Source organism: Zeugodacus cucurbitae, chromosome 6, assembly GCF_028554725.1.
Source record: "Zeugodacus cucurbitae isolate PBARC_wt_2022May chromosome 6, idZeuCucr1.2, whole genome shotgun sequence".
In the NCBI taxonomy this organism is placed as follows: domain Eukaryota; kingdom Metazoa; phylum Arthropoda; class Insecta; order Diptera; family Tephritidae; genus Zeugodacus; species Zeugodacus cucurbitae.
In genome coordinates, this window is record NC_071671.1 from 55,766,484 (window position 1) to 55,794,051 (window position 27,568).

Sequence of the window (27,568 nt, forward strand, 5' to 3'; positions counted from 1 at the left end):
AGAACGAATTTACATTCTGAACCGCCTTTCTTCGTCTACTTTCTTGTGAGAAAAGCAAATATTAATTGTGTGAAAGTGGAGTGTCGACTTTCTTTATTATCCTTACAAGAACTGCATACCAGCTGTAGCTATGTCTTCTATGAAAGTAAGGGGTGCAACTTTATTTAGGAAACCCATAAAATAGCTTATATAAAATCTACGAAGACACCGCAAAGCAGTCTTTAAGACTTGTGACAGGAAACAAGTTATTGTACAAATAAGAAAGTGACACAAAAGAACTCATCAAATTTACATACTTGTCTACAGAACTTGCTTCAGAGGTATGAAGGGGTATAAGCAATGAAATTATAGCTATCATTGAGTGCGGAGAGTGTGTTGCTAAATTGTTTGATGAAAATGTTAGTTTGAGCAGAAAAGAACATGCTTAAGCGAGGGTTGAATGATAAGGATTGAGAAATTTGATCAGCATGACTGGCAAAAAAATGTTATTTTTGCAATGCCACGCCAGATTGTGCAAAATGTATTAATATCGACGTCATTGTTGCTAAAATTCTTGTCATGATGATACCATATTTCAAATGAGTACCCAACTTATCGACCACTTTAAAACACACACGAAACAGTTATCAATAAGATCAGTTTAAGAAAGTTGTAGCTTTTGTTCTGCTATCAGCACAAAACAAGCGTCAAAAATTTGTTTAGAAAGCTGCTAAAGTGATTACCTTTGGCCAGACGTAAATATCGCTTTGCTCCGATTACGTAAAAGTGAGTATACGCTGCTAAGGATGACGCATTATTTTATTTGTAATCGTGTGGAAACACCCACCTTGAGAAGAGTTTTAGATCTAAATTTTTAATACTATTTAGAATATACTTATATTTTGATGCCATAGCTGTTGTAGTTTCTCAAACACTTGCTCTCTCAATGAATTACTGAGTGATCTGCTCTACAATAGTGCTTCGTCACTTTGTTTTATAGTCATGCCCCTTCTGAACTGTCCCAAGGTAACCAATAAAGATATGATAATTCATATTAAACTATTTGTAAACACAAATTACAGTTTATTTCGTCACGCACATACTTTGATAATTAATACAAAATGACCAATAATAGAAATTTTAGTGCAACTTTTTATCAGACACTCAACTCAGATAAGATAGAAACGTCGTTATCAAAAAATCAAAAGCAAAAAAAAAAATTAAAATTAAACTAAAAATAAAATAGAAATAAATACAAACAAAAACAAAAACAAACCAAACAAGTATTATAAAATTTCACAGTGTCATGGTGACTTTTTATTAACTTAAATTCGGCGAGTTTATATTCACGCATGTGATATAGACCAAACCCTCCCAAATGTAGATCAATGACTAGCATTTGAGGTTATAAGAAAATTATTTTTGTTTAGATTATCTATTGAGAGGAAATGTAATTATAAAATATGCATTGTTGACAATGAAATTGTACCAAATTGTGAGTACTTTTCGCTTTAATTAATGATGAATTGTAGACAATATTATATGATATTTGAACAATCGGTTGTATTGCAGCTATATAAATACATATTATAGTGCTTCAAAATTTTACGATTTTTATTACACATTGATAATATTATCACCTATGAAATGAGAAGAGAAAGAACGCGATAAATTATCGATAAAATCTGTATAATGAAGTATATATTTTTGATTCATTAACAATTTTTTTATTAAAACAATATATTGTATAAAGTTTTTGAGTTAGTAAGTCATGTTTTTGAACTTCCAAAAATTAAAAATTTTTCTTACACTTTTTTCTTTCTCCTAATGTCATGTTTTCATTAATTAATTGCATAATTCTGTCTTCAACTCACAAATATATATATAACAGTACGAATACTCTTTAAGTTGAGAGAGTTTTACAAAGCAATAAGTAATAGAGAGTATACTCAACTCATTCCTGCGGCACTCGAGTCTACATAACCGGAACGCTTTGGGAATTTTGATACCATCAATTTTATTCAAACAATTCGTAAACTATTCTTAAACTTAGTTATCTTATTTATATATTATTTTAGTACTGTTAGTTACTTACGTAAAACGTAAACATCATAAAATGACAGATAATCTGAAACGTGTTATGAGTTAATTAAAGATCGAAAGACGATTTCGGTATGAGTCACATAAAATTAAAATACTCAAGACTTAATTCTCAAGATATTTATCAAGCTTTATGTCGGCACTGAGATATCGAGATCAATCACAATTGAATAGAACTAAAAAAAAAAAAAAGAAGAGCTCAGATTCTAAAATTCTTTCTGAACGTGTTTCTAAACACAAATCGTTGCTAAAACAGGCCTTTAAAGCCAGCTGTTTTTCATAAAAAAATTTGATAGACTTTTTCACAACAACAAATGCATCGTTAAATTTGGTCTATGATAATGATAATTTTTAAATATCTGAAGTAGAACGTAGAAATCCTCCAATTAGACACTATGTTTGTGTTATTTACATAAACTAAAGACATCTTCAAATTGATTAATTTTCGACAATTACTATCATAAGATTCTATAGTTCCTAACCTCACATATTAAATTACACACATACATATATATTTTCATATTACAATTAAATATTTATTAGAAAATTAATAACATTATATATACAAACATATATTGCAAACAATAACGGGACGGGATTTTACACTAAAAAGCACCACGATTATAGAGCCAAGGCAATATGGCTTCAGCGTGTTTACGGAAACGTTCATTTCTGTACATATTCTTTTTAAATTCTTCACCCTCAGCCGTATGACCCACTAAATTATCAAAATCAGCAGCATCCGATGGATCGACAAGCACAATAGACATATGACCCGATAGCTCATAAAGACCCCAAGTGCCGTACTTATAAAGTGCTATATGGATATCCTTCAATGTTGGCAATGCCTTCGGGTATTTCAACAGCTTCAAGCACTCAATTAAATTGTCATGATAATACTTAATAAAGTAATCGAACTGCTTCAACTTCACATCCAGACTCGTTGAAGATATCAGCAGGCCATACAAATCATTCACCGGTGAACCATAACGCACACACTGGAAATCGACGAAATATGTTTCCCTAATTTTGCCAAATGCATCGTATTGGAACATGATGTTGTTGGCCCAGAAGTCACCATGATTTAAGACATTAAATTCATTTGGATCTGGTTTCATAATTGCGCGGAAATCTTTGAAGAAGTTCTCGCGATTTTTTTCCTAAAAGCAAAGAATAATAATTGATAATAATTTGAAGAAATGCCGTAAGTCAGTTAGTATTTACCAAACTCTCGATGTACACCTCATTGCCTTCATATAAGGGTACGCTGTTATAAAACGCATTTGACGCCTCTTGGTCCATTTTTTCCATCGCCCCAACGAGGTCTTCGCTGTAAATGCCAACAGTCACAATTTCCGGATATTTTCCAACAGTCTCAACACGCACCGCTGAGGCGGCATGCCATTGTGCCAACTTTTTCAATGTGCTTTTAGTGTGCTCCAAGTCGAAACCGGCCAAACGATTGGCATTTTTGAAATTGCGCGGACGTAAATCCTCCATGAGTATAACACCGGATTCGGATGGTGTCTCAATATCATAGTATTTTGGTGAAAATCGCACATTAACACCAGCATCACTATACAATTTCTCCATCTCAGGCACCACATCCTTATACATAGCGCGTTCCGTATCGAATATATTATGGTTGCCTAATAATTTTTGTACGGATTCGATGGGTAACTTTATCATGTGTGAGACCTGTTTGGTTTTGCCGTCTACAAAAATGCAACAAAATAGTTTTTTTTATATCTTCACATAAATCCACAAAAGTTTAGTTCTCCCCTACCTTCAAGCTCTACGTCCAAAGTCACTAAACCCATGAGTGTGGCATAATTTTCACCCGCAGCTTGCGCTGGTTTCACATTGAAATTTTGAATGCTCTTAAAATCAGGTATGTTTTTCTTCAGCAGTTCTACAAATAGTTCCCCTTTCAACCATTCCGGTATTTGACGCGCATCTTTTGGCGCCTCGGCGGTTTCTGTAACAGGCTGCGGCTTAACTTCTTCTGTTGGTTGTTTACCATTTGTATTCACCACCTCTGCCGTAGACATTTTTATGTTGTTTTGAAACGTTTTATTCACAAAACAAAAAAATAATAATAATAATAATACAAGTAAACTTAAACCGTTAGATGTGCGTGGTACGGGTTTATCACGATCGACATACGACGTAGAACTATTCGAAAAAAGCTTTACGTTCGCATTTATATAGTGAATTAATTATCAGACCGCACTTCATGGCTGAAACAATCGCGTATATACAAACATACATACTTATAGATTGTTTGAAATTTTGGTAGAGCTTTTATTAATTGATATGTAGCCACAGAGAATCGCTCTCACAGAGATTCAGTGCAGCAAACATTTAATGATTAACAAAACAAGAAGACTCTGGTAGATTTAATCAAAATTCAAAGTACTTCTCACGAGAGCGTCCTCCTATGTATATTATTTGGTCAAATGAGTCAAAAAAAGACAATGTTTATCAAGCGTGCCGAAATTTTTCATTATCATATTATATTATTATTATTTATTAGGGTGGTATACGAAGGTAGTTTAAAAAATCGAACTTAGAACTTTTGAATATCGACTCTCGATCTAAATGTTTGTAGCCCAAGGTATTCTAAAAAGTGTAATATAAGGTACTTACGTATTTTCGGTTTTTATGAGGCTTTAACGATTTTCGAATGAGTGTAATATCAAAGTGGAAAAATACTATAAATCACATAAAAGTAAAATACGTATGACTTAACTCTCGACCAAATTCTCTCAATCCTGAGAATCACAGAGACATCATGATCAATCACATATTTACCGAACTAAGTAAGGAGAGCTTAGGTTCTGATGTCTATACTGAATATGCTTCCAACGCGGGATCGTACTCAAAGACACCTTAAACTTCATATAGCTATCGATAATTTATTTTAATATTATAATTTATACTTCATTTTAGTTTATTATAATATTACAATTTATACTATAATTATAAAAGGCGAAAGTTCAAAATCTTTAGAAGAATCAAAACAATTATGTTTCCTTAGAATTTCTACCATATATGTACTTTGTATGAGACTAACTTTCGTTGTAACAAACAAAAAAATAATAATAATAATTTTTAGCCAGAAAATACCGGATCCGTTCTTGAAACATGAGTATGGTGAGAACTTATACTTATATACTCCTAACCATTCATGTGTAAAAAACGCTTACACTAAAGAATCACTATAGTATTTATATAGCCATTTTAATATGTTTATCTCATTGAACTCATTGAATGTTTAATTATTAGATAGTTAACTAAAGGGGTTTTCAATAGGGTAGCTACAATAGTAGATCGATAGGGACAGCAAACGCCATATTTTTTCCTGCTCTTTTAGTATTTATCTGCAGTAAGGTTTGCCATTTCATCATGGAGGCATTCAACAACGAGTCGAAATTATTAAAATTTACTACCGCAATTCGCAGTCAGTGGCCTCAACTTTAAGAGCGCTATGTCCAATTTATGATGAGGCTCATTTCTGGTTGAATGGCTTCGTCAATAAGCAAACTAGGCGTTCATGAGTCACCATTGCATCCCGAAAAAATTACGTTTTTGTGCGGTTTATGGGCCGGCGGTGTCATTGTGCCGTACTGCTTCCGTGAAGACCAAGACGGGCACGTTACTGTGAAGGGGTATCGCTATCGCTCAATGATAACTGAATATTTTTGGCCCGAATTTGATGATATGGACTTGGACAATGTGTGGTTCCAAGAGGACGGCGCCATACAGCGAATGTCACAATCGATTTATTGAAAACAAAGTTTGGTAAACGTGTTATCTCACGAAATGGTCCAGTAATTGGCCGCCTCGGTCGTGCGATTTGACACCGTTAGGCTATTTCCTGTGAAGCGTCAAGTCTATGGTCTATGCCAACAAGGTTCAGCGTCTGTTCAACGTACCAATGTACAATTATATAGAACATACATATTAATAAAATCTAATTTGGGACGATTTTTTAGTTAGGTACTTTTATGAAAAACCATTTTAACTCAAAGTTTAGGAGAACTTCGAAATTTTTTTTTTTTTTTTTTATAAGGCAATGGTAACAGAAACCCCCGAATAAAAACTGAGATTATTTCATAAAATTTCATAAAACAAGGTAAGATTGGTAGAGAAAACATTTGCTGGGCACCAAAGCGTCTTGGAAAAACACGCGTTTTTCTATATCTAAAACAACGCCAACATAAATCGATCCCTAGTATAAAAATGTTTAAAAATAATAAATGCAAAGTTTTTTGTAAAATATTTGTATATGGTATATTTATTGCTTTAATTAGTCAATAGCTATACATACATTATGATAACGACGGTATCAAATATTGGCACCAAGCAATGGCGTTGCAATTTTATCAGCTAATCAATTGCGATAAGATTAAATTTATTTTAGCAAAATAGTTCAAATAAAAATATTACCAAATTACTCAGCATCATCGTGACCAAAATTTTTAAATTAAATTCACACTAGTTTTGATTTACGCATGTGACCTACGCCAAACCTGCTCGAGTGGGTGATTTGGCAAATTAATATGAAATTTCGTATGAAATCAGTGAATTGATTATCGAATCTTTTGCAACTGATTATAAAACTAATTGAAATCCAAAGATATTCCATTCTTAATTTTAAAATGCATATCAAATATCATAATAGATAAGAAGAGTACTTGTTTATGAAAGTGAAAGTTTCTTCACATATATTATATATACATTTATTTCAAATTAAACTTAAATATATTAATACATTGTCTACATAGTAATTTTCTATTTCGACCGTCTCAAAGTAGCATAATGTATCACTAAAAGGCACCACGATGGTAAAGCCAAGGATATACCACTTCGATGTGCTTACGATAACGAGCATTTGTATACATATGCTTTCTGAATGCAATACTTTCTTCTGAAGTGCCCATCAAATTACTCAACTCAGCACCTTCAGTGGGCTCGAGTAGCACGATGGACATGTGACCTGCCGCTGTGGAAACAGCTGTTGGGATAAAATAAAGAATATATAATAATTAGATATTATTTTTAATTTATATATGTATATGTTTACTCACCCAAAGTACCATACTTCAACAGAGCGATATGGATTTCTTTTAGAGTGGGTAACTTCTTTGGATATTTCAACAACTTCAAGCATTCAATCAGATTATCATGATAATACTTAACAAAATAATCAAAATACTTTAGCTTCACATCCAGACTCGTTGAGGATAACAACACGGTGTACAGATCATTGACAGGTGAACCGTAGCGCACACACTGAAAGTCCACAAAATATGTTCCTTTCACTTTACCCGCATCATCGTGTTGGAACATAATGTTATTGGCCCAAAAATCACCATGGTTTAAGACGTTAAACTCATTCGGATCGACTTTCAGCAACGGAGCGAATTCCTGCACAAAATTCTCACGATTTCTTTTCTACAATCAAAGATTAATTTGACAAAATGTTGTCACGTATTTCATACCTTGGTACATACCAAACTATCGTAGTATTCTTCGTGTCCCTCATAAACACGCACACACTCCAAGTACAGTGGTGTCATGGATTTACCCAATTGCTCCATCATTTTCAAGAAATCCTCAGTAAAAAGTCCCACACAAACTTTTTGCGGATATTCACCTTTAGTCGCAACACGCACCGCTGAGGCGGCATGCCATTGTGCCAACTTTTTCAATGCGCACTTAGTGTGTTCCATATCGAAACCCTCCAAACGGTTGGCATTTTTGAAATTACGTGGACGTAAGTCCTCCATGAGTATTACACCGCATTCGGATGGTGTCTCGATATCATAATACTGTGGTGAGAATTTCACTTCAACACCAGCATCACTATACAATTTCTCCATTTCCGGTATTACATCTTTATACATGGTGCTTTCGGTATCGAAAATATTATTATTATTTAGCACATTTTGTAACGTATCGATGGGTAGTTTGATCATATACGAAATCGGTTGGGATTTTCCATCTAAAAAAAACAACAATAAGTAGTGTATTACACCATACATATGCTCCCAGCAAGTAGTGCAATAAAATCGTTTTACTTGCCTTCAAGCTCTGCGTCAATATTCACCGAGGCCATGAGTGTGGCGTAATTGTCGCCAGCGTCTTGTGAGGCTTTAGCGCTGAAATTTTTAATGCACTTGAAGTTCGGTATGTTTTTCTGCAACAATTCTACAAATAGTTCTGCCTTCAACCACTCGGGGACTTTACCCGACGCTTTCGGTGCGCCATTGGTTGCTACACCATTATCAGTTGTTTCCGTTGCGCTTTTAAGCGTTTCCGATTCTGCTTTACCATTTGTATGCGTCTCTACTGTTGCTGACATCTTGCTTTCGTTAATTTATGTTCTATTTTATACACAACAATTGCCACTTAATTTCACTAAAAGAACTTTAAAGAACCCGCTTTATGCGTAGCACGTCTAACACGATCGCTGTGCGACGTATAACTATTCGAAAAAAAGCTTTGCTTTAGCATTAATAACCGATGTAAATTGTGCGATGACTATTCGTGGTTGCTGCATTAACCCTTTGTGTGTCTGTGTAGGTGTATACACAATCATTCAGAAAGTTTGACATTCTCGTAGAGCTTTTTTAAATTAATTTGTTTGCTGCGATAAACAGAAGATCGTACACATTTAGATACTCATTCATGTGAGCTACTCAAGTGTGCGTAAGTATATGATTATGTTTAAAAAAAAAATGACTTGCATTTTAATATCGACGAATTTGTAGACTTCCTAAAGCGCGCTTACGGCTCAAGTTCAAATGTGGCGTATTCTTCTACTTATCATGGAAACATTCGACTCATTTTTTTGGAAAATTAATTCAAAAAAAGAAGAGTAGTATCTACTCGGTGTAATCTTATGCATTATTTTAGTGCTCTTGGAAGAAATACAATACAAAGCTTTCTTAGTAACTAAAGCTAATATCAACAAATACATTAATCACTTGTTATTTGTATTTGAAATCGCACGAGTAAGCGTGCCAGAATTTATTGTTTTATGGCAGTAATTTTATAAGAACTTATCTCTACGGTACACTTATCTACATAGCTTTTCATTTTATAACGAGAAAAGCAGGGCATAAAAAAATGCAAAATAATGATGAAATTGTTTACTTAATAGTCGAAATTTATAACAGCTGTTTTACCGTATATGCAGCTAACGTTCATTCACTTTAGATTTCAAGTTCTTACATTTTCAGAAATGCATTAATAGCAACAAAAAGCAATATAGTATAGAATGAAAGCGCAAGCTTTCGAAGTTTCGTTTGAAAAAGTGAAAGCTTTTTAAAGCTTTTGAAGTGTCCGTTATGGTTTTGACACATAGACTCACCCTAACCTTTTAAAACATATTTCAAAAGAGTTAACGCAAATAACGCGGAGGTATTTGCTATTGGGAAAGCCGCAGAGCTAGCTCTCAATACAGCAGCCGGCTACTCCAAAGTCAATATCTACGTAGACAGTCAAGCAGCAATCAAGGCAACAACCTCTGTTTGCATTTCGGCCAAAAGTGTTTTGGATACCTGGATGGCAGTGGAGAGAGTTGCTAGGAACACGTGTCTTCACTTCTACTGGGTGCCAGGACATAAAGGCATTGAAGGCAACGAGATTGTGGACGAAATTGCCAAGAATGGTGTAAAACTGTCTTCCGGAAACGCGACTAACATGGCAAACCCATGCACTGTCTGTTCGATGATCTGGACAGGGGCATGAAAAGAAAAATCCTAACACGTTGGACAAATATACCGGGGTGTAAAACCACTAAAGCCATGTGAAAAACTGTAGACCAGAAGTACACCAAACTCATTCTGTCACTCGGTAGAAGGGACTGTAGGAGTTTGGTGGGAATACTCACAGGTCACTGTCTGGTGGCGGCACATGCCTACAAAATGGGACTTACAGATCGAGATAACTGCAGGAAATGTCAAGAGCAAGGTGCAATAGAAACAATGAAGCATCTTCTGTGCACCTGCCCTGCATTGTCAAGGCAGCGACTACTTGGCGCTACTTGGGGGCCTCACAATATGAGAATCTGGAAGAGGTATCGAAAGTGAAGCCACAAATGCTTTTAAAATTCGCGTGAAGCGCAGGCATCCTAAAGGATGACTACTCCTCGTGGACAACGTGACGGCACTCCATCTGGTATCGCAAAGGACCTAAATAGGTCTATGTGTGGCGTATTGGCCTACCAGTTTAACCTAACCTAACCTAATGCAAATAAATAGTGTTTCTTTATAAAATACTAGCAGACCGCCCCGGCTTCGCACGGGATTGCGTTACGAAGAGAACGACTTGCAAGCGATTTTCAGTTTTAGATTAAGATTCTCCATCACGGAGTCTTTTTGATATCCTCACCTTGGAACTGTTTCCAGAAAGTTGAGATTCTAGCAATAAATATCGTATAGCATATATGTCACTCGGGGTTAATGTAGCTTTCCAATGGTGAAAGAGTTTATGAAATCGGCACAGTGGTTTTTCAGTTTATTCATTACAAACATACATACAAATCTTTCCTATTTATAATAGTATAATAGTATAGATGAACTTTGATCTAACACACTAAAGTAATTATTCGTAAATAGCTATATAATTGATCAAGTTGTAGTTACTGAAGTCAAAATATTTACAATAATTAACTTTTGCATATATTTAAATACATATAAACAACAGTATATAAAATAATTATTGGCAATCAAGCAACAACATAAAATTTAAAATCATTAAGATACCTATTTACATACATTTTTTGTATAATACCTAAGTTAGTATGAGGAATCATATACAGTAAACCCCACATATTGGGCAACCGATTATTTAACTCATCAGCTTTGAATCACTTGCTTAAAAGGAAAAAAAAACAACACATGAAACACATATATTTGGTTAAAAAGCTATGTTATCGATATATATATCGATACATTATATGCTAACTAGAGTTTCCAGATATTCAGGAACCGCTTAAGAGAGTGGTATTTGTGTTTTTCTTCTCTAAAAATAAATAATATACCATATTTTTACGCTTTGCCACTGAAAATAAACCAGCAAGCTTCCGAAAACTACAGCATTTTGGATAAAATTGCAGGAAGCATCGGGGTATTACGATATGTAACGAGTTCTATACCTAACAGAAAAAGCCAATTTTTACTAGAGTTGCTGAACACTCTTATCGCTATCCGATTTCGAGTGTGTCGCTTCGCTAATGAACATATTCAAGTTAATGCAGTGCAACCCACACTAGATAGATTATAATATTATTGTATACGCCCATAAACAATTGAACTATAACTTTATTTATCCAAATGCTACAGGATACACACCTTTATTTAAAATAAACTTAATTATATTACTACACACTGTCTACATATTTTTCAATTACGACCGACTCAAAGTACTCAAGTTTATTATTCAAATGTACCACGATGATATAGCCAGGGCAAAACCTTTTCGATGTGCCTCCGATAACGTGGATTTGTATACATGCGTCTTCTAAACGCAATGCTAACTTCTGAAGTGCCAAGGTAACTACAAAGATCAGCCGCCTCAGTTAGCTCGAGCAGCGCCAGGGGCATCTGAATCATAATAATGGACACAGCTGTTGGGATAAAATAAAAAATGTAGTTTTAACTTTCGCATTTAATTTTTCACTCACCCCCAAAGCTTTTCTTCAAGAGGTCAATATGGATTTCTTTTAGAGTGGGTAATCTCTTAGGATATTTCAACAATTTCAAGTATTCAATCAAATTATCATGATAATACTTAACAAAATAATCGAAATACTTTAGCTTCAAATCCAGGTTCGTCGAGGATAACAGCAAATAGTAGAGATCAGTCACAGGTGAGCCGTAGCGCACACACTGAAAGTCGACAAAATATGTTTCTTTCACTTTACCCGCATCATCGTGTTGGAACATAATGTTGTTGGCCCAAAAGTCACCATGGTTTAAGACGTTGAACTCATTTGTATCGACTTTCAGCAGTTGACATAATTCGCTCATAAAGTTCTCACAAGTTCTTTTCTAAAAGCAATAATCAATAAAATACAAGTACTGAAATACTAAATTCCTATGTAATCGAACATTTTATACTCTCTCAATTTTGTTGTTTAATATTATTAAAGAAAATCAATCGACATATACAGTTTATGGGGGCTGTGGTAATTCCTGGATTACACCAGAAGTTTGAAACTCGTAATATGAAAGCTATTAACCCATTTTTGTCACAGAAGCACATAATTACAAAAGAAGTCAGGAAGTTGACTTTCTAGAGAATTTAAGAAAGATATAAATATATTTTCGGTAAAAAATTACACACAGGCCCTAATGTCTGTACGAGTATATTAGATATATGCGGGTATGAAAAGTTATAGTCATATAACTTTTTTTCAGTTAAGCAATGCTAACCCTCAGTGATGTATGTTGGTTGTTTGGTGTATCATAGAGTGAATGTATCAGTAAATTTTATTAAATGGCAATTCAACATGCCTCGTCAGTATATTTACCTTTATATTTATATCGATTAGGTGTTAAAACCAACCTTTATATAAACATAACTATGCAAGTTGAGAGAGTATAAAAGTTAGATCTCAGCACCTTTATTATATGAACATACCAAACTATCGTAGTAGACTTCGTGACCCTCATACGTGCGCACACACTCCATATACAGTGACGTCATGGTCTTACTCATATGCTCTAGCATTTTCAAAACGTCGTCGGTATAAACTCCCACACAAACTATTCCCGGATATTCACCTTTAACCTCAACTCGTACCGCTGAGGCAGCATGCAACTGTGCTAACTTTTTCAATGCGCACTTAGTGTGCTCTATGTCGAGACCCTCCAAACGGTTGACATTTTTGAAGTTATGCGGCTGTAAATCCTCCATGAGTATAACACCGAATTCAGATGGTGTCTCGATATCATAATATTTTGGTGAAAAACGCACTTGAACACCAGCGTCACTATACAATTTCTCCATTTCCGGTATCACATCTCTATACATAATTCCTTCGGTACCGAAGAACTTACGATTATTTATCACCTTCTGCACCATTTCGTTGGGTATTTTCATCATATACGAAACCTGTTGGGATTTTCCATCTAAACAAACATTAAGTAGAATGACCATATAGCGATCCCACAAGTAGTGCAATAAAATTGTTTTACTTGCCTTCAAGCTCTGCGTCAATATTCAACAAGGCCATGAGTGTGACGTAATTCTCGCCAGCATTTTCTGAGGCTTCGGCGCTGAAATTTCTAATGCACTTAAAGTTCGGTACGTTTTTCTGCAGCAATTCTAAAAATAGGTCTGCCTTCAACCATTCGGGGATCTGAAGCGAAGCTTTCGGTGCGCCATTGTCGGCTTCTGCTTTACCACTCTTTTGTGTCTCTATTGCTGCTGACATCCTGCCTTCGTTAATTTTTACTTTTTTACATTCAACAATTGACACAAAATTTCACTACTAGCACTTTGAAGAACCCGATGTATTAGAAGTACGTGAGACCAATAACTATACGAAAAACGCTTGGCTTTAACATTTATAGCCGATGTAAACCTTTGTTGAAGTAAGCGAGGTGCTACATAATTCGTTCCAGTCTCAGCCGAAGCGAAGTTTCTTAACTCTATTTTTACTTCCCGATTTCGAGTATGTCGCTGCGGCAATTAAATATTAATCTTATAGAAGCCGCAATTCTCACGTGCTATAGTGAACCCCAAAAATTTTACCTTTTATTTAATGATGAACTGTTTGTAATATATGTATATATTATATAAAAAAATTAAGCAACTTGTGTCAGAGTTACGTGGTGTATACTGTACTGAATATTTACGAATTCTACGAACCATGAAATGTGAACATGTCAATATGTTAGCAAATTATACTTAATATGACATGGGTGCTGTTTTGAATACAATATTAGAATTATTAACAGCAATAACAAAACAAAAAAAAAACAATTAAAATAATGATAACATGTTTATATTACAAAAATAGTTATGTAATAGAAAAAATGCAATACTAATTTGTACTTATGACATACATATTAATAAAACGAGCGATATACGACTACAATTGACGATCGTTAGAGTTCAAAAGTGCCGCTGGATACACTTATTAAAGGAACTTCGCTTTCGTTTGGTTTTTTATACTCTCGCAACATGTTGCACAGAGTATTATAGTTTTGTTCACATAACGGTTGTTTGTGTCACCAAGAAATAAAAGAGTTAGATATGGGGTTATATATATATAAATGATCAGGATGACGAGTGGGGTTGAAATCCGGATGTCTGTCCGTCTTGAGTAAAAATTGAGATATGTTAATGAAACTTGGAACACATGTTCTTTGGTATCGTGAGAGGGTTGCTTTCGAAAATGGGCAAATCGGTGCACTGCCGCGCCCACAAAATGGCGAAAACCAAAAACACATAAAGTGTCATAACTAAGCCATAAAAACGTCAGAAACACTAAATTTCACATAAGAAATGGCAGATGGAAGCTGCTTATGGGTCAAAAACCATATCTCCGGAACTACTCGACCGATTTCAATGAAACTTGGTTTGTAATAGTTTGCTTACCTCCCAATAATATGTTGTGAAAATTGGCCAAATCGCTTCACAACCACGCCTACTTCCTATATACCAGAACTTTGAAGACGTTCTGAATCGTTAACTTTACAATATATAAAGAGTGCTTACTGAGTGAAGATATCGATGCAGAGCTTTGCAGAAATACTACCTTTATAGTGTGGCAGCTCCATTCTAAAAATTGCCAAAATCGGACCATAGGTTTTCAAGGCCCCCATATATCGAACATGGGGACCTCGGTGCTTCTAACCTAATATTAGGGTTTCCAACTTTCAATGGACTTTATACAATATATATGACGAATATGTGGGTCAAATTGTGTATTATATAATATAAATAAAGTTAAATAAATAAATTGCGAGAGTATAAAATGTTCGGTTTCACCCGAACTTAGCCCTTCCTTACTTGTTTTAAATTAGTTTGTAATTCACTTTAGTATTAGTTCAGATACTTGTTTTGCTATCAGCGCACGAAGGTGATAGCAAGTTTGAAAGCGAAAGTATTTATGAGCTGATAACAATTATTTTAAAAACACTTCACTCGTTTTACATGGAACCGAATCACAGATGAGAGCAATAAAAAATTCGTGAAATCGCTTGAACTGTGTACAAGAAACGTCATTAAGCTATTGTACTAAGAACTTAATGAAACTAACTAATATGACTCATATTCACCATACCAGACGATCACATAGATAAACAATCCTCGAGTAAGTCTAAGACATCAAACTAAAAATACCCTCGACAACAATTGATACAAATAACGTTCCAAGTAAACAATACTCGGATAATTCTAACCCATCTAACTAAGAAACTTCACGAAAACAGCACAGTAGATTTATAACAGGTTCAAAGTAAACAAAAATCCTCGAATTGTTCTAACCCATCCAATTAAAAATCTACCTCGACCGGAGCAAAATAGATTTAGATCACGCTCAAGCGCTCAATGTAAACAATCCTGGAATAATGATATTTTTTTATTGTTTAACAACAAATTCGCAACTTCCAGACCGACGCACACCAAGCACAAGAACCGATGTTAAATACGACCGTCAATTACATTTGCCTGCAATCGCCTGCTTACTGTCGCCTTATCAAGAACTTTAACAAGCTATGACGTTGAGTACCTTGTCATATGACTAAATGCAGTTATATCGCTAAAGCTATATCATATTACTGCAATTTATACTAAAGATATCAATATTGTTAGATGTTCACAAATATCTTGAATATCCATGAAATAGCTAAAGCGGAAATAGAGGGTATATACTTATAAAATATATATATTTTAAGCAACGGTAAGCTTAAGTTTAGGTAGGTAGTTGGGTATAGTAGATGTCAAACGACGCACCTAGATATTTATGAGGCCCATTGTGAAAGCTTAGGTTCCACATAATAATTTTATAAACCCACAGTAAAATATTCATAATTTCACAAACGACCGGTTTTTTACTTTACTTCAAAAGCTGTTAATTAATCCTACAGCTTTCTCGAAACTAACTACGCACGAATAGTTGGAAGCTGCAAAGAAGATGTGAAGAAAGAAAACAATACGTTTCCACTTTAAGACAAAACGAAGTCATACATTTTAGGTTTCTCTCAATTTAGCAAAGCTTTCGGCGTTAACAACTATTTAAACTTACTCAGATTGTCGACAAATAGGTCAAACTAAAAAGCGCAAAGCAAAAATAATAAAAAAAGTCTTATAAAATAAGATAAAAACAGAAATTATAAACTTTAGCAAGCTTTTATGGGAGCTTTTTGTTGTTTACCATAAACTTATGTGAGTATTTCGTTTGACAGGTGAGCAGCCTGCTTAGTATTAAGCGGCAATGCATTTGTTGCGCCACGGACCGGGACCGCAGTTGCTTTTCGGAGAGCAAGCTTGTTTGTTGAATAAGTTCAAATGTGTGCCGAATGAAAGTCTCTTTATAATTTGTTTTCGGTAAAACAGTATTAAAATATTATGAAAGATATAATATAATTTGTGTATAAAAATTTTAAGATGCTTATCCACACACATACACCAGCCATATGCATTGTACATAGAATAAATTTACTTCTCACGACAGAGCATAAAACCATAAAAAACATGTATTGAGTGTGTGTTAAATTAAGATATTCGTCCGATCATTCAACGATCTATACTACAAAAGAAAGACGGAACAAATACTTAATGTATGGATTCCATTGAGAGTTCACCTAATTATAAAAGCGTCGCGATGTATCCCACTTGAAAGGCTCAAAAGACTCCGGAGTATGGATCGCAAAGAAGATACTTACGTATTGCCATAGCGCTTTGAGCCGATCACAAATTTTATGAGGCGGCTATTGTCTATTCCGGCAAGTTCGCTTTGGTATAGCATGGAGCTGTTTGAATCTCAATCTTGCGAATGCTGTACAGTAGAGAAGGCAATGATTTGGTGTTTCCAGCTCGCCTTCCTTCATATATCCATATGATAGTTTGCGTCTGATAGGATTCCTAGCCTCATCGCATACTGCCCATTCTGCAGTATAAAGGTAGTGCTCCTACTATTGCGACAAGGTGAACGTTTTTAAGTGCAAGTAGTTCGGCCGATCTTTACCACCCTCGCGAGAGGTCCAGTGATCCGGTGCTTGAGCACAAGAGAACAACGGAGTCCCGACTCCGTTAACTCCGGAACTGTGTTTCTCCATAAATATGATATATGCATTTTTTTAAATAAACTTTAATATATTTCATACACAGTCAACATAGTTTTTATTTACAACCAACTCAAAGTAGTCAAGTTTATTATTCAAATATACCACGACGATGTAGCCAAGGCAATAACACTTCGATGTGCTTCCGATAACGGGGACTTGTATACATGCGTCTTCGAAACGCAATGCTATCTTCTGACGTGCCAACGAAGTTACTTACATCAGCCAACTCAGTTAGTTCGAGCAGCGCCAAGGGCATCTGAACCATTATGGGGGTTACAGCTGTTGGGAGAAATAAAGAATGTAGCCTTATTAAATATAATTTTTATTTAATTTTTAACTCACCCCAAGAGCTTTTCTTCAAGAGGTCAATATGGATTTCTTTTAGAGTGGGTAATATCTTAGAATATTTCAACAATTTCAAGCATTCAATCAGATTATCATGATAATACTTAACAAAATAATCGAAATACTTTAGTTTCACATCCAAACTAGTCGATGATAACAACAAATAGTAGAGATCAGACACAGGTGAACCGTAGCGCACACACTGAAAGTCCACAAAATATGTTTCTTTCACTTTACCCGCATCATCGTGTTGGGACATTATGTTGTTGGCCCAAAAGTCACCATGGTTTAAAACGTTAAACTCATTTGGATCGACTTTCAGCAGCGGAAGAAATTCGTTTAACTAATTCTCACGACTTCTTTTCTAAAATTAAAAACTAATAAAACAATATTGTTTAAGTTTTTTATGTGTTCGCAAATACCAAACTATCGCAGTAGACTTCGTGACCCTCATATGTGCGCACACACTCCATATACAGTGGCGTCATGGTCTTACTCATATGCTCTAGCATTTTCAAAACGTCTTCGGTATAAACTCCCACACAAACTATTTGCGGATATTCACCTTTGACCTCAACTCGCACCGCTGAGGCGGCATGCCATTGTTCCAACTTTTTCAATGCGCACTTAGTGTGTTCCATATCGAAACCCTCCAAACGGTTGACATTTTTGAAGCTATGTGGACGTAAATCCTCCATGAGTATAACACCGAATTCAGATGGTGTCTCGATATCATAATACTGTGGTGAGAATTTCACTTCAACACCAACGTCACTATACAATTTCTCCAATACCGGTATTAAATCTTTATACATGGTGCTTTCGGTATCGAAAATGTTGTGATTACTTATCACCTCCTGTACCGTTTCGATTGGCAGTTTGATCATATACGACAACTGTTGGGATTTCCGTCTAAACAAATGAGTGCAGTGAACATATACTAGTTCCCTCAAGTAATACAAAACATTTTTTTTACTAACCTTCAAGCTCTGCATCAATATTCACCGAGGCCATCAGTGTGCTGTAATTGTCGCCCGCGTCTTGTGAGGCTTTTGCGGTGAAATTTTTAATGCACTTGAAGTGCGGTAAGTTTTTCTGCAGTAGTTCTACAAAAAGGTCTGCCTTCAGCCATTCCGGGATTTGATTCGACGCTTTTTGTTGACTATTGGCAGCTGCACTATTATTAGTCGTTTCCGTTACGTTTTTAGGTGTTTCCGATTCGGTTTTACCATTCGTATGCGTCTCTATTGTTGCTGACATTTTACCTTTTTGTTAATTTACGCTTTGTTTTACACTCAACAATTGGCACTAAATTTCACTAAAAGAACTTTAAAGAACTCTTTGTATGCGTAGCACGTCTAATACGATCGCTGTGCGGCGTATAACTATTCGAAAAAAATACTTTGCTTTATCATTTATAATCGGTGTAAATTGTGCGTTGAATCATTCAGAAAGTTTGACATTTTTGAAGAGCTTTTTTTAAATAAATTTGTTAGCAGAGATAAACGTACGTTGTAAACTCAAGTGTAGTGTTCTTGAGTTAAGAGAACTTCGTTACCAACAAGCTGCAATTCTTCGTGAGTATTCGCTGTGGAGAGCTTCCCAAACTGCCAAATTCTTAACTACGGTACCGAATTGATGTTGCTGGACTGTCAGGAATACTTTCGCGAATTGCTGCGAAGTTCTCTGTTGCATGACTTGCAACAGGATGTCTAGAGTGCCTACGATCACTAATTGATACAGTTTCTCTGAATTGTTCAATAATTATCTTCAGAGTTAATGCTTTCACAATACTATATCGATCATATTTTGTCAAAAAATTGCGAACTGTGGTTGACATTTTTAAAATAGTGTTCAACAATGAAGATGTTCTCTATTTTTACTAAACCCAAACTGTCAATTGTTACGTGGTTCAAATCAATTTTTGTTAGGGATTCTTAACACTATTATCACTACCAGATTTCGATAGTAATTGCTTTGAAATACGCGTATAAACGCGTATTGTAAAAACTGTGAAAAAATTTTTGACTTCCTTTACATCTGCATATGAGAAATTAATTTATCTTCAATAAACTTAAAAAATATTATACAAACTGCCTACATATTTTTCAATTACGACCAATTCAAAGTAGTTCTACCTATTATTCAAAGGCACCACGACAATATAGCCAAGGAAAGACCACTTCGATGTGCTTTCGATAACGTGGACTTGTATACATGCGTCTTCTGAACGCCATACTATCTTCTGAAGTGCTAATGAAATTACTTAAATCAGCCGCCTCAGTTAGCTCGAGCAGCGCCAAGGGCATATGAATCATAGTGGGGGCTACAGCTGTTGGAAAAAATAATAATGTAGAATTATTAAATATCATTTTGATATAATTTTTTCACTCACCCCAAGAGCTTTTCTGCAATAAAGCAATATGGATTTCTACTAGGGTTGGTCCTCTCTTTGGATATTTCAACAATTTCAAGCACTCAATCATATTATCATGATAATACTTAATAAAGTAATCGAAATACTTTAGTTTCACATCCAAACTTGTCGATGATAACAACAAATAGTAGAGATCAGTCACAGGTGAACCATAGCGCACACATTGAAAATCAACAAAATATGTTTCTTTCACTTTACCCGCATCATCGTATTGGAACATAATGTTATTGCCCCAAAAATCACCATGGTTTAAAACGTTGAACTCGTTTGGATCGACCTTCAGCAGCGAAGGGAATTGCTTAAAAAAGTTTTCTCGACTTCTTTTCTAAAATCAAAAACTAATAAAACAAAATTGTTCAAGTAGTTCATGCCTAAGTTCATACCAAGCTTTCGTAGTAGACTTCGTGGCCATCATATGTACGCACACACTCCATGTAAATTGGCGTAATGGTTTTACCCACATGCTCCAGAGTTTTTAAAACGTCTTCGGTATATACTCCCACACAAACTACTTGTGGATATTCACCTTTAGTCGCAACACGCACCGCTGAGGCGGCATGCCATTGTGCTAACTTTTTCAATGCGCACTTAGTGTGCTCCATGTCGAAACCCTCCAAACGGTTGACATTTTTGAAGTTATGCGGCTGTAAATCCTCCATGAGTATAACACCGAATTCGGATGGTGTCTCGATTTCATAATACTGTGGTGAAAATCGCACTTCAACTCCAACATCACTATACAATTTCTCCATTTCCGGTATCACATCTCTATACATGGCATTTTCGGCATCGAAAATATTACGATTATTTATCACCTTCCCCACCATTTCGATGGGTATTTTGATCCTAAACGATAACTGTTGGAATTTTCCACCTAAACAAGGAATAAGTACATGTTCCCACAAGTAGTGCAATCAATTTTTTTTTCACTTGCCTTCAAGCTCTACATCTATATTCACCACGGCCATGAGTGTGGCGTAATTCTCGCCAACATTTTCTGAGACTTTGGCGCTGAAATTTTTAATGCACTTAAAGTTCGGTAAGCTTTTCTGCAGCAATTCTACAAATAGGTCCGACTTCAACCATTCGGGGATTTGAAGCGACGCTTTCGGTGCGCAATTGGCTGCTGTAACGTTAATAGTCGTTTTCGATTCTGCTTTACGATTTGTATGTCCGTCTATTGTGGGTGACATCTTGCCTTCGTTAATTTACACTTGTTTACACTCAACAATTGACACTTAATTTCCCTAAGAGAAATTCGGAAAATACAATATATGCGGAGCACGTCTAACAAGATCGCTATGCGACCAGTAACTATTCGAAAAACGCTTTACTTTAGCATTTATAACCGATGTAACCCTTTGTTGAAGTAAGCGAGGTGCTACATAATTCGTTCCAGTCTCAGCCGAAGCGAAGTTTCTTAACTCTATTTTTACTTCCCGATTTCGAGTATGTCGCTGCGGCAATTAAATATTAATCTTATAGAAGCCGCAATTCTCACGTGCTATAGTGAACCCCAAAAATTGTACATTTTATTTAATGATGAACTGTTTGTAATATATGTATATATTATATAAAAAAAATTAAGCAACTTGTGTCAGAGTTAAGTGGTGTATACTGTACTGAATATTTACAAATTCTACGAACCATGAAATATGTACAAGTACTTAATATGACATGGGTGCTGTTTTGAATACAATATTAGAATTATTAACAGCAATAATGACAAAAATAATGATAATATGTTGTAGGAAAGTATGTTTATATATCATTAAAGTAGTAAAATGTAATACAGCCATGCTGTAATATTTAAAAACCCGTTCCATTGGAGCACAATAAACTGTAAAATCAAAGTAAGCAATCCTGGAATTATGATTTCGGTTTATTTTTGGTTTTACCGACAACAAGCCAAGGACAAGCAGCGCAGACAAATACGGATGTCAATCTCATATTTGAACAATTGCTTGCTTAATATAGCTTTCTAATCTTTAATACTATTCAGGTAGTCGATGGAAGTGGTCAAGCTGAAAAGCGCAAAGTAAATAGAATTATAAAAAAATAAGAGAAAGCGAAAAATTATTGAACTTTTGCAAGCTTTTATGGGAGCTTTTTAGTTACGTATATGCGAGTATTACGTTTAAGTGAGCAGCTTGCTTGGTTGTAAGTTTATTTAGTATTTAGCTGTCCAAGACTGCAGTTGCTTTTCGGAGAGCAAGCTTGTTTGTTGAATACGTTCCAATGTGTGCCGAATGAGTACGCATTGTTTTATTATAATTAATTTTCGGTGAAAAAAAAGTGTCAAAATATTGTGAGAAATATATTATAATTTTTCCAAAGTACCTGTGATTGTGTTTTAAGTTGAATGTAAGTGAACCAGCAAAAAAAATAAATAAATAATATAATAAAAATATATATGTATATATATATTCGTCATATGCTCATAAATAAGCCTACAGTTAAAAAGAAAAGATAATAATAGCACAGCGATTAACTTTTTGAAGTGTTTACCTTTGTCTGCTGGTCGCTACAGTCGTATTTGCTAATCGAAAACAAATACAGGATACAAAAACACACGCAAAAGTTGTCAACAAATTACAGAAAGAAAAGCAACAACAACCGGCTACGCGTGGCAACAAGTTGGGAATATATATATATATATATATATATATATAGTTATATATAGTTATATATATATATATAACTATACATATATGTATTATTCACGCACTTATAGCAGATTAAAAGAAAAATTCACTCCACGAATAGATAATAAAAAGTTGGTAAACGTGCATGGGGACTTGTACACAGACCCTCCTGGAGTGTTTTCAAACATATATATATATATGTATCTTTGTGTTAGTACACACAAATATCCATTGATGTTTGATAAAAGCAATCAAAATTCCAAACGAAAACAAAAAAAAACGGTTTATAATAGAAACTGATAGAGAGGAAAACCATATTTCAAGTGCAGACCATTTTGGGGGGCTTATCCGCATTATATACACGTATACACTTATACACCAGCCATATGTATTGTAGATATAATATATTTAGTTCTCACGAGAGAGCATAAATTCACAAAAACAAGTATTGAGTGTGTGTACCCCAGCACAATTTGTTCCATGTGGAGTCTTGTAGTTTTTCTCATAAAATTTTTGTTTTTGTCAGTTTAAGGGGATAAGTACAGTATGTGTTTATATATTTATATAATATATACTAATAAGATACGAATAAATTAAGATATTCGACGATCATTCAACGATCTATATTTCAAAAAAAAAAAGACAACATATTGGAGCACACTCTCTATAATCTCGTAACCATGTTCTTTCTATTCATCATGGATAAATTGTATTGAGAGTTGATCCATTTATTAGTACAGTAAAAAATATATAAAGTCGGTGGAGAATCATTTCGATTTAAGGCAGATACCTCACGTTCGGTTCCGCTCGAACTAAGATATTCCTTACATATCTCTGTTTATTTTAGATATCTCAGTTTGTAATCCACTAACTCTTTATATTTATATACACCGATCACCTCCTCACCAACAGCTGATAATTGTCGCTCTTAGTGACATACGCTCTCTTACGAATACACACAAATTCACACTCGACAAACGTCAAGTTATTAGCAAATAAACATACATATATAATTTGACTGCAAATAAAAGTGAACAACATGCGACTGCCAACGCTTAGTATGCTCACGGCTTTTCGCCAAACACTATTGCAACAAGTACAAAATACAAGTGTCACCACACCACTTCTACTACAACAATATCGTCTGAAGCATAGTGATAGCAGTAAAATGGTTTCGCCGGCGCCTTTTACAAAAGATTTCTTCTTCCGTCAGGTGAGTCAATTAACAAAAATTTAATTAAGTAATAAAAACTTACAGCTACAAAATATTCTTAAACAGCTCTTCGATGAGGGCACCTGGACCTACACTTATCTCCTAGCCGATTTGAATACCAGAGAAGCCGTAATTATTGATCCAGTGCTGGAGATGGCGAAACGCGATGCAACTCTGGTGAAGGAACTGGGTTTCACTCTAAAATATGCTTGTGAGTATGAATTTGAGAGATTTCTAAATTTCAAAGCTGCTTTGTTTTGGTCTAGTGTTGTTGTTGCCTTTAATGAGTTTTTAATATATAGACAACGTAATTTTCAAGCGTTGTGATGAAATCTGACGCTCTACAACGATTTCATAATTTAGTGTTGAATATTTGTTAGCCACTCGCTATGCAATGTATGTTAGAAGTGGTGTGTAGAGTTATCGTTTGTAATCACAAGCTCTACACCCTTCACTTATCAGATATTAGTACTCATTAAATTGTTGTTTTTGTACTATTTATGTTGATTGGTATTTGCATAAATATAATATAGAGTGCTTTGTAATTGAAGGTATTATTTCGACCGTGTTATGACTTAACAATTTTTCTTGCGACAGAACGAAGTTTTAGAGACATATCTTGCCTAGTTGTGTATGTAATATTATAAAAAATATATTTAATAAAAAAAAAAAAAAACTGTTATGTTAAAAAAAGTGAGTTGCTCTGTGTGAAGGCGATGGCCAGCACCTTATCATACCAAAAACAGTACCTGATATGCATTGTTTATCTCTTATTTCCTCCTGTAATGTATTATAATTCTCAGAAGGAATATGAAAAACTTATTGCTTACTTATTACTTATTATTATTATTATTATTACTTATTACTTACTTACTTAACTTCTTAGAAGGGGTAACGGTGTTATAAATTGTAATATAATTCTTCGAATAACGAATTTTATACCATAAATATACAATTTCAATGCTTACTGAGTAGTTAGCACGTATTCTTCCCAATCTTATTACGAAAACTGAAAACCAGACATCTAAAATATTAAATATATGTTCCTTGCAACACAAATGTAGTTCTGATGAGAGATCGACAACTCCGAAAACTTCATCAAATGACTGAACTGAAGTATAAAATAAATCGTAAATAGTTGAATTGAAAAGCCTGTAAACAAATAGAACCTCGAAAACACACAATTCTCCTAAAGGAACTATTTAGTGAAACATTATAACTAAAGTTTCCTTTTTAATACCATTTCATAATAGTAACTGGGTTTGAAAAACTTATGTGGACTATACTTCGACTACGCTTTTTATTCTCACTGGGAGGGTTTCAATATTTACTTAAAATCAAAACTCAAAATTTTTAAAATAAAGCATTCGCTTCTAAGATATGGTATATGATTAACGATCGATTATTGTCGAAAAAACATAACCCTACGAATTAGGTTTCCTATAGGTCAGCACATGGTTCGGCCTCTGCGAATGTTTACACTGTACAACACTCGGCTGGGTATTGGACCAAACTAAATTTTCCGGAGAAATTGAGTCATAAGTAAATAAAATTAATTCTCCGACTGTCGAAGTTAGCCTCCAAAATCGAAAGATTTTCATTCGAAATTCGAATTAAATTAATTAAAAAAAACAATATTAATAACACGATATGGGTAAAAAACGTCGATTTTGCCGTAAAGTGTTATGGTTTATGAACTCAGAAGTAAGATGAAAGTAGTTCACTTGTAAAATAGGATTGAAGCCATTAAAATACTATATTACTTGAAAGAGGTAAAATAATTGGAAATCGGAAGAAAGGGGGTGACAACTTTTTTGAAAAATACTTATTTCGATTTTAATTTATTTCAATCTAATTTTAGGAACAACATATTATTAGGATCTCGCAGATAATGGCCATATTTTCTAACAATTTTAGAATAGGTATATAATATATATTTAATAATCAAATATTTTCGAAAATTTTGATATTCCAGTTAAATTATTTTCGAATATTATTTAACATATTGAATAGAAATTGGATAGAAATCTATTAAAGTTAATTATATACTTAATTCATAAACCAATTAGTGACATGATAGCATGAGAGACTTCGTTTTTAACGTACTATATTTAATAGTTAGTTGAAGGGTATATATGAATGTAAGTAGTAAAGTTGATTTTTAGATGTTGTTAAAGAGTTATGAAGGTACTTGTAGTTTAATTTAATGAGGCATAAAGTAGGTTATAGTAATAGTATAGTATAGTTGCACGTATTAGAATATGAGGTGACCTTCACCAATGGCAACCAATTGGTCAAAACAAAACGGCAAACAAATTACCATTTACCAATAACAAATTAAATTATATCTAATAATATCCAATTACAACTAGTGAACACACACATGCACGCGGATCACATCACCGGCAGCGGTTGGTTGAAACAATTGTTGCCCGGCAGCAAATCGGTGATTGCCAAAGCGAGCGGTGCCAAAGCAGATATACACCTTAATGAAGGAGATCCCGTTACATTCGGACGTCATCGCATCGATACATTGGCCACACCGGGACACACCAATGGCTGTATGTCGTTTGTGATACATGAACAGGGTTGCATTTTCACTGGTGACACTGTGCTCATACGCGGTTGTGGACGTACCGATTTTCAAGAAGGTGATGCCGGGCACTTGTACGAAAATGTGCATAGTAAAATATTTACATTGCCAGATAGTTTTCGCATCTATCCAGCGCATGATTACAAGTGAGTGGATTAAATGAATATAATTTGGAAAAAAATATCGGAAATATAATAAATATATATATATATATATTTTAATATATCTAGAGGCACAATGGAAAGCAGCGTTTGGGAGGAGAAAACCTATAATCCACGCTTGACCAAAACCAAGGAGGAATTTATTGAAATCATGAATAACTTGAATTTGCCTTATCCCAAGAAAATCGGTACTTTACATTAATATATTTCATTCAATTAAAAAAAAAATATATTAATTTCTTTTTGGGTTCTTCAGATGTTTCTCTGCCAGCAAATCGTGAATGTGGCGTCTATGATATTCCCAAGGAATAAGCTGTCTTGATTCTTCTAAAAAGCAAACTGTGTTTCAAATCGCTGCTCAAATGTGGTACTACTTTTCTAAAAAGCGGAAAACCACCGAGTCATGGTAGACTCAAGTAATATGTAGAGCCTTGCTGTTAGTTATACGGCAAGCTTTGTAAACGTGTCTTCAAAAATAAATAATTTGATATCTACAATATTGTAATAATACGCTGAAATGTATTTTAAATAAAATTGCAAAATTATTTGCTCAAATATGAAAAACTTTAATAATCTTGGAAAGCAACCAGGGTTGATTTTCGAAAACATTGTTCTAGAGTAAAAATGTCTGTTCTTTTTTGAGAATAAATTTCAAGATTCGAACAGTTTTGGAAATCGTTATAAGTGTTTTCAAACGAAATCATTCATAATCTTGAAAAACATTCAGGGATGATTTTTAAAGCTTTGTTCTTAGGTCAAATTTTGTGGCATTTTTTTAGAA

General features: G+C 34.5%; 5 protein-coding genes and 1 pseudogene across 6 annotated transcripts in view; 2 read left to right on the top strand and 4 right to left on the bottom strand.

The window, feature by feature from the left end:
- LOC105218690 (uncharacterized) overlaps positions 1–27,568 on the top strand; it is a 35,990-nt gene that overhangs the window by 5,480 nt on the left and 2,942 nt on the right. The window contains exon 1 of one of the 2 annotated variants that reach the window (XM_011194424.3): positions 22,399–22,539. The exons of the other annotated variant lie outside the window; for it this stretch is intronic. The gene's annotated coding sequence lies outside the window, so the exon portion shown is untranslated. Of the gene's footprint in view, positions 1–22,398; positions 22,540–27,568 lie in introns of those variants that run through there. 2 annotated transcript variants of the gene reach the window in all.
- Positions 6,808–8,586, bottom strand: LOC105218699 (uncharacterized). Its single transcript, XM_054232926.1, has 4 exons — positions 8,170–8,586; positions 7,599–8,089; positions 7,173–7,539; positions 6,808–7,099 (listed from the first exon to the last, which is right to left on the bottom strand). Exons 1-4 carry the CDS (start codon positions 8,447–8,449, stop codon positions 6,912–6,914), a joined length of 1,326 nt encoding a protein of 441 aa, XP_054088901.1. The 5' UTR covers positions 8,450–8,586; the 3' UTR covers positions 6,808–6,911.
- On the bottom strand, positions 11,397–13,836 carry LOC105218687 (uncharacterized). Its single transcript, XM_011194421.3, has 4 exons — positions 13,297–13,836; positions 12,736–13,226; positions 11,777–12,143; positions 11,397–11,719 (listed from the first exon to the last, which is right to left on the bottom strand). Exons 1-4 carry the CDS (start codon positions 13,529–13,531, stop codon positions 11,529–11,531), a joined length of 1,284 nt encoding a protein of 427 aa, XP_011192723.1. The 5' UTR covers positions 13,532–13,836; the 3' UTR covers positions 11,397–11,528.
- On the bottom strand, positions 14,427–18,733 carry LOC128922455 (uncharacterized; annotated as a pseudogene).
- LOC105218698 (uncharacterized) lies at positions 19,867–21,493 on the bottom strand. The gene is made up of 4 exons (XM_029044495.2): positions 21,110–21,493; positions 20,559–21,049; positions 20,134–20,500; positions 19,867–20,070 (listed from the first exon to the last, which is right to left on the bottom strand). Exons 1-4 carry the CDS (start codon positions 21,366–21,368, stop codon positions 19,880–19,882), a joined length of 1,308 nt encoding a protein of 435 aa, XP_028900328.2. The 5' UTR covers positions 21,369–21,493; the 3' UTR covers positions 19,867–19,879.
- On the top strand, positions 22,396–27,342 carry Ethe1_0 (persulfide dioxygenase ETHE1, mitochondrial). The gene is made up of 6 exons (XM_011194423.3): positions 22,396–22,539; positions 23,733–24,033; positions 24,100–24,244; positions 26,406–26,772; positions 26,857–26,975; positions 27,044–27,342. Exons 2-6 carry the CDS (start codon positions 23,860–23,862, stop codon positions 27,097–27,099), a joined length of 861 nt encoding a protein of 286 aa, XP_011192725.1. The 5' UTR covers positions 22,396–22,539; positions 23,733–23,859; the 3' UTR covers positions 27,100–27,342.